Here is a 12,345-nt window from a genome sequence, read left to right as displayed (position 1 = left end):
ATCACTTTCCTGAAACCGCACTAATACGTGTATCAACAGATTTGCTCGCGGGGTTTATGTAAAGGGTGGTTGATTTTAACTTGTGTATAGGCAGAGCTTAGGTTTTGCGTAGCTCGTGAAGTTTATATGCACTTTTTCTCAAAAGTGTTTTAACATGTCCTGCCCCACCAGTCAGCTTTTGTTCATTACATCCGGGATATAGCGGTTTCGTTCGTGTCTCTTAAATATATGAGTCGTCGTAGAAACTTCCAACACTTTACTTGCTTCATGAAAGTCTGCCCTTCCATATCAAAGTCGAACATTCTGCGTGTGTTGCTAGACTTTGTTTTGATTATTTTTAGCGACACAAGTTGATTGAAGTCTTAGCCGCCCTGACGCGTTAACAAGAGTTGCAGCTCTTTGTTAGTAACGAGCTAATTGCACTCTTAACCTACCCCTCGCTGGTTAATTACTAGTTTAGTAAACAGTACAAAACGCAGTACAAAACGAAGATCACTTTCCTAAAACAGAAAAAAAACTCTGTATCAGTTCATATATGCTATCTCTTCCATCTTCACTACACAAATATGAGCGGTAGCTGTCGTGTGTACTGGGTAAGGGGGTGGCAGTGAAACATTTGTTATAAATATAGATACAAATAATCTTCGCATCCTTCACCCCCTGGTAAATAATTAAAAAGTGGGTTGATATGTATTGTAGGGTGGCGTTCCGTAATTGTTTTTATTATCTTATCATTTTCTTTTGTGTGAACGTTCTTTGTCATGAAGTGCGTTGAGTCAGATGGTTTTATCCCCCGAATAGCTGAACGATTCACTGCCCATCTCATGCGTGTGACAGTTGCTTTTTATATATATGTTTTAATTTTGTTCGCAATGTATGTATATTATTTGGTATACGTTGCGGTGTACAGAATGTGGTCACAGACGTAAATATTTGCATCGTGATAGACTGGGCTTCGAGATCTAGGTGGAAAAGGCAAATTAGGTTAATAACGAAGTTTATGGCCACAGTAATTAGTGGTCGATTTCTCACCTCATTCTCTTCAACCAGAGGTAGTTACAGATAACCATCGCCTGTCTTTATTTCAGGGACATTAGTGCTGGCTCATGACAGCATTGATAGTTTCCTACTCTTTTGTCACTTCCTCTTCCATTGTTTGCTGAGGCATGTCCGATGAATACCGATAAGGACAGAGACATCAGCACGCATATAACAATACTGCTGGAAGGCTCAAAATTATCACAGTTTATGTAATTTTATTTCAAAGATCAAATAAAGATTGAAAGCACTCACTACCAACACTCGAAATTTGTACAAATGCTTTTTTCGAAATGAACGTTCTCAAACGGAATGTTGAGATGTTGGTATGTGCTTTGTAGGCTGTTGATTGAGATCGGGTTCAGCCCCGTCGTAAGAAAAAATATGTTATAGTGATCCAAAACTATGCGATATTATACTCATTTTTGCTTTATTATTATTTAAGATATATTTTAATAACATCTGTAGGTGAAACAAGAATGAAGTGATGAAAAAAAAGTAGGAGGGAAAACCAGAGGACTAGCAGACTCCTTATATAAAATAATGACAGGGAGAAAACCTGATGTGAGAGTGGCCTTTGTCTTCTGTCTTTCTTTCAAATTTTACTGCACTGCAGATACCAATGTTTCTAACTTTTTTTTGTTGAAGAATGCTGATACTGGTACGTGTTACTTTGGAACGCTTGACCCACGTAGCATCCTAGGAGTATTTAAGTTTTCACTGAGACAAGAAAAAAAAAAAAAATTGCTGAAGTGTTTCCTTTTATTTATACTGATGAATCTGTTATCTGTTTGCCAAATAGCATTTTTGGTTTGACCACATTCTCTATTGTGTCTGTCTGAAGAGAAAAAAGGATACAGGGTATATATTAGAAGCGTTTTACTTGGGAGGGGGGTCTACATATTCAATATACAATGTGTATGCGTACATGAAGAACAATTGCATTATTTTAAAGAAGGTTTAATTAAGTTTTGTTTACATTAATACAAACGCTGGATAATTTTTACAGAAAGTTAATTGTCCTTAAAACGTCCTATATTTTATCAAATTTTCAGCAAGCAATAATCTGTAAAATGAAGCAAATAAAAACAAACATTTTAAACACTGAAAATTCTTATGAAAATTAGGCTTCAGGGCCCTTTTATTACTTAATATGAAAAACGGACCTATTTAAAACAACAACTTTTACCATCAAGCAAATGTTGATAACAAAATAATACTGAACGTTGCATGCAGTGAATATGTTAGTTCGAATGTTAGTTTGATCTTTTTTCCACAATTTAAAAGTTTAACTGTTTTAAAGTTTTAACTTGTTACTTAAAAGTCTAATTTAGTTTAATAGTCTAACCGAACAAATGTTGATTCCATGCAATTAATGGTTATAAAATTTAAGTTGACTTTTAGATGAAACATTAAAACAAAAATAGTGAGCAACATGGCAACATAAAAATGACCGCAAACAAACCAATTAATTAACACTGTGGTCGCATAAGGCATGTACATGTGCCTACATCGTCTGAATTACCTTTGTAACCGTACTTGTAACCTGGAATTCAATTGGATATAAAAGTGTAAAGTAAACAAAAAGGTTACTGAGGTGCATAAGCACTTTTAACAGTTCTATCTAAAAGCTATAACGACTTTGTCGCAATGTAGTTAGCGCGTTCGATATATTGTTGCTTGCACATGTAAAAAATGGCGCCAATGAAATATCAGCCGCGTGCTCAAAGTCGACTCAACGCGGAATGTAGTTATTGTTTTGAAAATAAAGTTTCTGTGAATGGTGGCCTGAAAAGATGTTTACAGTGTAATATGAAGTTTTAAAGAACATATTAAACCACGGCAGCATTAGTATATTCATATCAAGCAGACTCTGTGCATATACGCTAGTCATGCCCTGCAATGTGAGGGTCACGCTGTCGAGATCGCCCGGTAAACTGTTCAGGTAAAATTTAAGTAATGCTCGGCAAATCCATAGTGAAAAAGTCAGTCAAGTTGTCTAGCGAGAAATATGATGCAAGCACGTTCCACAAGGTTATAATTAACTGAAGCGATCTTAATAGCTGATTCAACGAGCCACACGTCGTTTACCGGATTACATAACAAGCAAAGATAAAGTGGTGTTGGCGTCCCGCTGCGGCTTCAACAGCTTATTTTGACAAGGCTCGCGCTACGTGCTGGCTTGAGAAAAACATCATTGTTAAACCTTAGTGTCGATGCGTTAATTACTTATGGTCGCATTGTCTTCTTCCCACGGCGACCATTCATAAAAAGGGGGCGTAGTTAGGTATTAGACGAATTTTTTAATCACCCAACGCGTTAGTGGTGCGTTGTCCTCTGACATAATCCGTTACCTGTATATATCGGTTATACTATATAATGCGTTATCAAATTCACTTCCATCCACCCACGCATACAATAGACCACTTGTACCCATTCTACCAGAATTGACATACACACCAAGACAAACTATCGAAAACACACACATACACAGGATAGTACTAATAACTAGTAATTAAAAAAAATAATGATAATAATAATGATAATAATAATTTGATGCTAGAGCGGCTAGCTAACAGTTACCGCTCTGCTGTTTATAACTACTTTCAGTTTTACATTGATTTTTATTGTCCAAAATTTCAGTGTCCGTATAAAGTTCATTTTCAGGCTTATTGTTTTAATTTGGTGTCGATATCGTCGAATATGTCGAATGTATATCGGCGACCGTCATTTCTTCTGGCAAATATTCTGCCATTGAAGTACCAGGCTGAATGTACAGCTTCTTTACCTTTTAGAATTTTGATCAACTCAGCATTTTTCTGAGTAATGTGATCGAACATTATAAAGTTACCTTTCAGTGCTTGTCTATACTTGATAACTTTCGTTTTTTCCTCGGTGTTAACGAATTTGGCTATAACGGGTCTTGCGCCTCCGCTGTTACCTGGTATTCTGTGGATTCCCAGAATTGAGGCGGGGCTTATGTCCACATTCACCTTTTCCTTCAGGATGCGGCAGAGGTCTCTCCTCAGGTCTTCTTTTGGTTTTTCCGGCCAGTTTAAAAACTTAATGTTGTTTTTCTGCGAATACTGCTGGTTGTGGTTTGCCATTCTCACAGCTGTTTTCGCCAAATGGCTGGTTTCTTTTAGGTTGTCAAAGGACTTCCTTGTGTCACTGATTTGTTTGGAGAGTTTCTCACGCAGGGATTCGTTTTCCAGATATAGGGCATCTATTTTCTCGCTCAGGAGGCTGAGTCTATCAGTCAAGTATTGTTGCATTTCTTGTTTAATATCCTCCTTCACCTCCTGCTTGATTTCATGTTTCATTTGGGCAATGATTTCCTTAACGTCAGATTTTCTTATCATTTCACTTTTAATCTCTGCTAGAGTAGCTTGGATGGATCGTAGTTCGTCTACCGTAATGTTTTCTGTTAAGTCCATGCTGTTTGATCTTGTTCTTTTCTTCTTTTGTGGTCTTTTCCCACTGGCATTGCTGTGCCGTATATATGCGGGAGTCGAGTTGATCTGTAGTTGCAGCATTTTCTTCGGGACTTTGTCTGAGGTCCTTTGTCCGCTTTGTTCGTTTTCGCTGGGGTTATTAGATGCCATTGTGTCTATTGTTCGGGTAACAAAGGAACTATAGCTTCCGATTGCGTAACGTTGAGCACTTCTCAAATTTGACAGTTTCTTTCTGTACGTATAGATATAGGCCTATAGTTCAAATGAAAAAATCCAAATCTTCGCGTTATAATGAGCGTTTTTTCTATAATGAAGTGCGTTACCTGATACAGTGTACCTTTATAGTCCACCTGTAACTTTGTTATTTCGATCAGTGTCCAAGGAGAGATTTCATCTACAGAAAACAGCAGAGCGTTTACACTAGTGTCTATAGCGTACACATGTCACGTGATCTCACAAGTTCTTGATGGCAACTACTGATGCAGGGAGGGAGGACAATACATCTCTGGAGTTGGATACCCACTTCGTCAAACGAAATCCACCAATGCTCAGTAGATCCACCAATTCATGGAATAAGGATATGGCGAGGTCCACAGATGGTTGACTGGTACATAAATCATCCATGTAGAAGTTCCGCAGTGTAGTTTCAACTGCTAGGGAAGAAAACCAGGTGATGGAGCTCTGTGTATGGACTTCACTGTCTGTCATCTTTCTGGCATAACCTTTCTCCAGCCATGTGTTGATGATTGCAGAGTAGCTGCGGGATCGCTCTGGATTGGTTCTCAACTTGCGGCACAGGGACTGGTAACGCTTGAGAGCCATTACATAGTTTGAGGGTAAAACTGTATCTTCGTTTTTCCACAGCATTGGAACCGAGTAACGTCCAGATTTATAGCTGGTTTTCTGGTCAAGCTGGCTCTGGGCATGTCTGTCATCTACGGAAGTTGCTGCATTGCCTTCAAACTTGCAACCAAATGATTCTGTCGTGAAAAATTTCTCAAGTTGATCAGCATCCCCTCTGTCAATGGACTTGAAACTAGCGTGGAGGACGTGAAGACGGTGCTGTTTCGTAGTCGGGTCTGCCAATCTTCCAAGAAGTGACCAACCATGCGTCTATTGGTGCTGGGGTAGGTGCGACGGGAACATCATGGACATGAGGCTCTTGGGATTGAGGCTGTTGAATTGGCTGCGGCTGTTCCTTGGTCACTTGTATAACCTCGGAGATTTCTCCCAAACAATCTGCGCAGGTTTCTTCAACGTCAGCAAACCAGATCTGGGCGTCTGTGATGGCCGTTTCATCTTCCAGAATGTCGATGTATTTCAAGTTAGCAGTTTCGCATTCCTTTTTTAGAGTAGTTATTTCGTCTTTCATCTCCGATAACCGATGTTTTCTAGTGGATTCATCATGGATGAGCTGTCTTGCTTTCAGCACATGTTTAGTGAAGGCAGCCAGGCGTCCGGTTCTTGCGGCTTTCAATCTCTGTCATCCATGCTGTAGGTGTTGAAATCCGGCTCACGAGACCAATGTTGCGGACGATACGGTGATAGAAGCAACAAGAACGAAGTAAATAAATAAATAAATAAATAATTTAATAGCAAATAAATGGTTACAAAAACTGAATGAAAATAAAATTAAACCAAATCAAAATGGATCGCTGTCGGTTGGACTGCTATCGAGAGATACCACTGTCGTAAGCCGCCGGGATGACTGCTGGGTCGTGGGCAGATGAGTGGTGCAGGAGTCGAGTAGACCGATATCGAGCCGCCGGGGTGACCGTCGAGTCTTGGCCCGGTGCGAGGCGCTGGAGAGAACCGCTGCTGTCGACCTGCTGGGGTGACCGCGGAGTTGTAGGCCGGTGCGAGGCGCTGGAGAGAACCCCTGCTGTCGAGCCGCCGGGGTGACCGCGGAGTCGTAGGCCGGTGCGAGGCGCTGGAGAGAAACGCTGCTGTCGAGCCGCCGGGGTGACTGCGGAGTCGTAGGCCGGTGCGAGGCGCTGGAGAGAACCGCTGCTGTCGAGCCGCTGGGGTGACCGCGGAGTCGTAGGCCGGTGCGAGGCGCTGGAGAGATTCGCTGCTGTCGAGCTGCCGGGGTGACCGCGGAGTCGTAGGCCGGTGCGAGGCGCTGGAGAGAACCGCTGCTGTCGAGCCGCCGGGGTGACCGCGGAGTCGTAGGCCGGTGTGAGGTGCTGGAGAGAACCGCTGCTGTCGAGCCGCTGGTCGTTGCTACAAGCTGTGGTCGTCGGAGTGTGTCGATGCCGCACTGCATACCGCTGTAGAAAACGTCCAGCTTATATAGCAGCTGGACGCAAAAACTGCTCAGTTACGGTGTTGAATGCGTTCACTATTGGCAGAGTTCATTAAGTAGGGAAGTTGAGTAACTGATGCTGACACCATGACTGTTTGAATGTCCGTGCCGTCGTCGGCCACCATTTCCCTTAATATATTCATCGACTCTTCTGTGTATTGAAGTGGAGTGATGCGCTCCAGAGGGAGTTTTCTGTCGGAGAGGGAAAGTTGTAAATCGCCAATGCGGACTGGTGTATCAGGTTTTGCTTCAAATTTGTCTGCGAATATTACATAGCTGCGTATGTCGCGATGCTTGTTAAGTTTTCTTTGTCTATCTGGAGTTGAAAAAGGATCGAAAATCCCCTTACCGTCATAATCTCTCTGATGACCTCTGTTTGGTTGATTCGCATTCCCGTTCCCAATGTCCAGTAGTTGGCATAGCCTGGTGTAATCGAGGTCCCCGGTGTTTTCTGTTTCCATTTGCGTGCTGGGAGCCGCCATATTAGGGGTCCCGGATGTCCCTGGCAAGATGGCTGGGGTCTCGTCTTGGGTTTTCTTGTCACCAGTTTCGGGAGTAAAGGTTGCAGCAGACACACTTCTAGACGTACCTGGACTCTGATTGTTCTGTTTCTGAGCACCATGTTCTTGCTGTAGGACAAGCACAGCGTCTTGGAGAAGGAGAATCTGAGCCAGCGGTAGTGATTCGCCGAAGTGTCTTTGTATGAGTGGCTCTGTGAGTTTCTTGCAACTCCTGAGTGAGAAGAATCCTGCATCCTTTAAGAATTCTACCGTATCTTCCGACAGCTCGTTAGCCTCCACCCAAGATTGGAATTCTTCAGCCATTGTCAGGGTGACAAAAAACAAAAAAAAAATCTTCGACGCTTATGCTTAAGCCGATTCTAATTGAAGCAAAATGGGCTCGAGCGCCCTTACACGCTGCCAGGCTCTAACTGCCAATTATTTTGAATGCGCCACGTGAGCTGGCTGACCAATCGGGAGCCTGCAGCCTAAGCGTCCCTCTAGTGGTGGTTTTAAATACCATTCCCAAAGGGAAAGGGTACTTAATGTGTGTCATATAGCTACTTCTACTATAATCCAGAGTACCGTGCATAGATAACAACTGCAATGTTGCTTATTTGCTTAGAAACCTTAAGGTGATGATAATAGTGTAATGTTATCTGTCTCAAAATATCATTTCACCATGTAGCTAATTACAATGCGTTATAGTCAATAAGGACAGACAAGAAAATACGTTTAGAAAGGAGCATCCTAATATATTTTGGCGAGTGCAAAATATTAGGAGTGTTTTAAACTTCAAATATACCAAACATATTACTGTTGTTTATATTAACTTTGTATCCCTTGTCAATAAATCTTGATTTGAACATGTAGAATGAACTTTTTTCTATGAGTGTGAGAGTAGGCTAGCCAATAGGAGCAGTCAAATTACTCTCTTGTGACGTTGACTGTTACTATTGCAGGAAAGAAAGAAGAACTTGAATGTGTCCTACTCAGAAATCAAGGTCGTCTCTTCAAAACAGACAAGGTCAAATTAATCTTACCACCGGCAACATAAGCCTTCCTATTGGTTAGAAAGTAATAATTGTTCTGAAAGAACAACGAGTTATGCTTTTTTTACTGACGACTTATGAACATTTGACACAGTTAGTGTAGTTAATGGCCTTCAGTATATATTGATTTATTCTTCTTTTAGCAATATCTGAAATCGCACAGAAATCGCACTTGTGAAAATTAAAATGGTTTGAAGCAATATTGAGGGGCTTCTTATAGACTATATATTGGCTAAAAGCTTATACATATATGCTTAGGTTAGGTTGCCATTGGGATAACAATGTACTAAATAAAAGGAACAGAATACAGCCCGATGGTATTGAACTGATATCAAGATCAAATTCATAATGCTGGTATCAAAGCACTTTTAGTAATCGTGGAGTAATTTGCATGCCTCAGGAAATAGGCATATAGATAGACAGCAAAGGTTTCTGTAAATAAATCACTTTTATTTATGTATTATTATGTATTTTATATTTATTTATTTTTTTACTAAGCAGCACATCATTATCATTTTTAAAACCATCAACACTCACAATTTGCTGCTACAGGGTAACATATCCAGGTATAATATATCATTTACGGTATTTACAATTAGAAGCAATGCTTTGCCAGAGGTGCTGAATACTCATTCTAACAGATGAGTGATTAAAAGTTGTAGGAGCAAACGTGTTTATTTGTGTCCCTCCCCTTATACATTAACGTTATATATTAATCAACAGTGTTTGAAGTAAGTCTTACCAATTGTATTCTAGAAACCAAGTCCCTGCTTGAGGAAAACAAAAGACTGAAAGAAGAGCGCATCTGTAAGATCTGTATGGACGAAGAAGTTAGCGTGGTGTTTCTGCCTTGTGGCCATCTTGTTTCCTGTGTCCAGTGCGCACCTGCTTTGAGGAATTGTGCGATTTGTAGAGCAGCAATCAAGGGCACAGTTAGATCGATATTAAGCTAAGCTCTAAGTCAACGTCCGGGACACGGTTATTCTGGTATCAAATCTCCATTACAAATATCTGTAAATCATGAAATTTTGATATATGCACATTATACCTACCGTTTATTTTTCATCAATGTTACACTATTGTGCTTCTGTATGAAGTGTATTTATTGACATATATGCCTCATAATCCCGCTGAAGGATAGCAACAGATTCATCATCAAGTAGTCCTGGTCAGGGATAGCAACAGATTCATCATCAATAGTCCTGGTCAGGGATAGCAATGGATTCATCATCAATAGTCCTGGTCAGGGATAGCAATGGATTCATCACCAATAGTCCTGGTCAAGAATAGTAACAGATTCGTCATCAAATAATCCTGGTCGTGGATGGCACCAATTTCATCTCAGTGGCAATTGTTTACATATTTTCTATAACAAATGTATTAAAAAGGGAACAACACGTCAGTTTTTTTTTTTTTTTTTTTCAACTTTTCTTTTTCCAATTTTTTTTCAATTTTTCCAATAATACCAGAGGACAATGAATTTCTGTATATTTGACCATGAAAATAGAAGAACAAAGACAAAAAAAACGTTTTTCATAGTAGGGGTGCCAGCGCATTTTGTGAATAAGCTTTAAGACCCAGTTACATTACACCTCTAAGATGCCCTGAGCATACATTAAAAAAAAAAAAAAAACAATTCATCCATAACCTGTCACTATCAGTTATAGAAACAACAGAAGAGATTGAAGCCCCAGAGTAAAATATACGAATATATTAAAGGCGCAAAAAAAAAAAAATCATTTACAGTAACACAGTACACTATGGACACATTGTATTGATAAAAGAGTGAAAGTATACTGAAGAAAAAACGATACCAACACACTACAGTGTGACCAGATCAGAAGCATCCTGAAGATAAAATTAACACACTGCAGTAAAACCAGACCGGAAGAATTCTGAAGATAAAACAATTTCAACACATTGCAGTGAAACCTGATCAGAATTATTCTAAAGATAAAAAAAATATCAACACATTTTAATTGCAGTGAAACCAGATCATTATCAGTCTGAAGATAAAAGGATATATCAACAAAATGCAGTGAGACCAGATCCGAAGCATTCTGTTGATAAAAGGATATTGGTATCCCTGATCAGGACTACTCGGTGTGAAGCTACATCCCAAAGATAAAACAATACCAACACACTGCAGTGAGACAAGATCAGAAGCATCCCGGAGATAAAACAATATCAACACACTGCAGTGAAACCAGATCAGAAGCATCCCGAAGATAAAACAATACCAACACACTGCAGTGAGACAAGATCAGAAGCATCCCGAAGATAAAACAATACCAACACACTGCAGTGAGACAAGATCAGAGGTACCCTGAAGATAAAACAATATCAACACACTGCAGTGAAACCAGATCAGAAGCAAACTGAAAAAAAAGGATATCAACACATTGCAGTGAGAGCAGATCAGAAGCATTCCGAAGATAAAATGATACCAATACAATGAAAGTGAAACTAGATCAGAAGCATTCTGAAGATAAAAGGAAATCAACACAGTGAAAGTAAAACCAGATCAGAAGCATTCTGAAGATTAAACAGTATCAACACACTGCAGTGTGACCAGATCAGAAGCATCCCGAAGATAAAACAATATCAATACACTGCAGTGGGACCAGATCAGAAGCATCCCGAAGATAAAACAATATCAACACACTGCAGTGGGACCAGATCAGAAGCATCCCGAAGATAAAACAATACCAACACACTGCAGTGAGACCATATCAGAAGCATCCCGAAGATAAAACAATACCTACACACTGCAGTGAGACCAGATCAGAAGCATCACGAAGATAAAACAATACCAACACACTGCAGTGAGACCAGATCAGAAGCATCCCGAAGATAAAACAATACCTACACACTGCAGTGAGACAAGATCAGAAGCATCCCGAAGATAAAACAATACCAACACACTGCAGTGAGACCAGATCAGAAGCATCCCGAAGATAAAACAATACCTACACACTGCAGTGAGACAAGATCAGAAGCATCCCGAAGATAAAACAATACCAACACACTGCAGTGAAACCAGATCAGAAGCATCCCGGAGATAAAACAATATCAACACACTGCAGTGAGACCAGATCAGAAGCATCCCGAAGATAAAACAATACCAACACACTGCAGTGAGACCAGATCAGAAGCATCCCGAAGATAAAACAATATCAACACACTTCAGAGAAACCTGATCAGAATTATTATGAAGATAAAATAATATCAACACATTTTAATTGTAGTGAAACCAGATCATAATCAATCTGAATATAAAAGGATATCATCGCATTGCCGTGAGACCAGATTCGAAGCATCCTGTAGATAAAAGAATATCAACAAAATGCAGTGAGACCACTTCCGAAGCATTCTGTAGATAAAAGGATATTGGTATCCCTGATCAGGACTACTTGCTGTGAAACCAATTCAGAAGTATTCTGGAGATACAACTTTGTCAACACATTGCAGTGAGACCAGTTCCGAAGAATCCTGAAGATAAAACAATATCAACACATATTGAAAACAGATCAGGAGAATCCTGAAGATAAAAGGATATCAAAACATTGCAGTAAGATCGGATCAGAAGCATCCTGATGTTAGAATATTATCAACACATTTTAATTGCAGTCAAATTAGATCCAAAGCATCCTGAAGATAGAAGTATATCAACACAACGCAATGAGACCAGATCAGAAGCATTATGAAGATAAAAGGATACCAACACAATGCAGTAAGTTCGGATCAGAAGCATCCTGAGGATAGAATATTATCAACACATTTTAATTGCAGTCAAATTAGATCCAAAGCATCCTGAAGATAAAAAGGATATCAACACAACGCAGTGAGACCAGATCAGAAGCATTATGAAGATAAAGCAATATCAACACATTGCAGTGAAACCAGACCAGAAGCAAACTGAAAAAAAAGGATATCAACACATTGCAGTGAGAGCAGATCAGAAGCATTCCGAAGATAAAACAATACCAACACAG

The 12,345-nt window shown here is 40.0% G+C and overlaps 1 protein-coding gene across 3 annotated transcripts in view; it reads left to right on the top strand.

Moving 5' to 3' along the window:
- Positions 1-12,345, top strand: part of LOC147760128 (uncharacterized) — a 50,548-nt gene that overhangs the window by 29,703 nt on the left and 8,500 nt on the right. The window contains exon 9 of one of the 3 annotated variants that reach the window (XM_086994998.1): positions 9,107-9,333. The exons of 1 other annotated variant lie outside the window; for it this stretch is intronic. In XM_086994998.1, the coding sequence (XP_086851124.1) occupies positions 9,107-9,303 (197 nt within the window). In that variant the 3' untranslated portion in view covers positions 9,304-9,333. Of the gene's footprint in view, positions 1-9,106; positions 9,334-12,345 lie in introns of those variants that run through there. One more of the 3 variants, XM_086994999.1, reaches the window with a different exon arrangement.

Source organism: Lingula anatina, chromosome 9 (assembly GCF_051362555.1).
Source record: "Lingula anatina isolate TDL-2025a chromosome 9, LinAna3.0, whole genome shotgun sequence".
NCBI classification, from domain to species: Eukaryota; Metazoa; Brachiopoda; class Lingulata; order Lingulida; family Lingulidae; genus Lingula; species Lingula anatina.
This window is presented reverse-complemented; position numbering and strand designations above follow the sequence as displayed.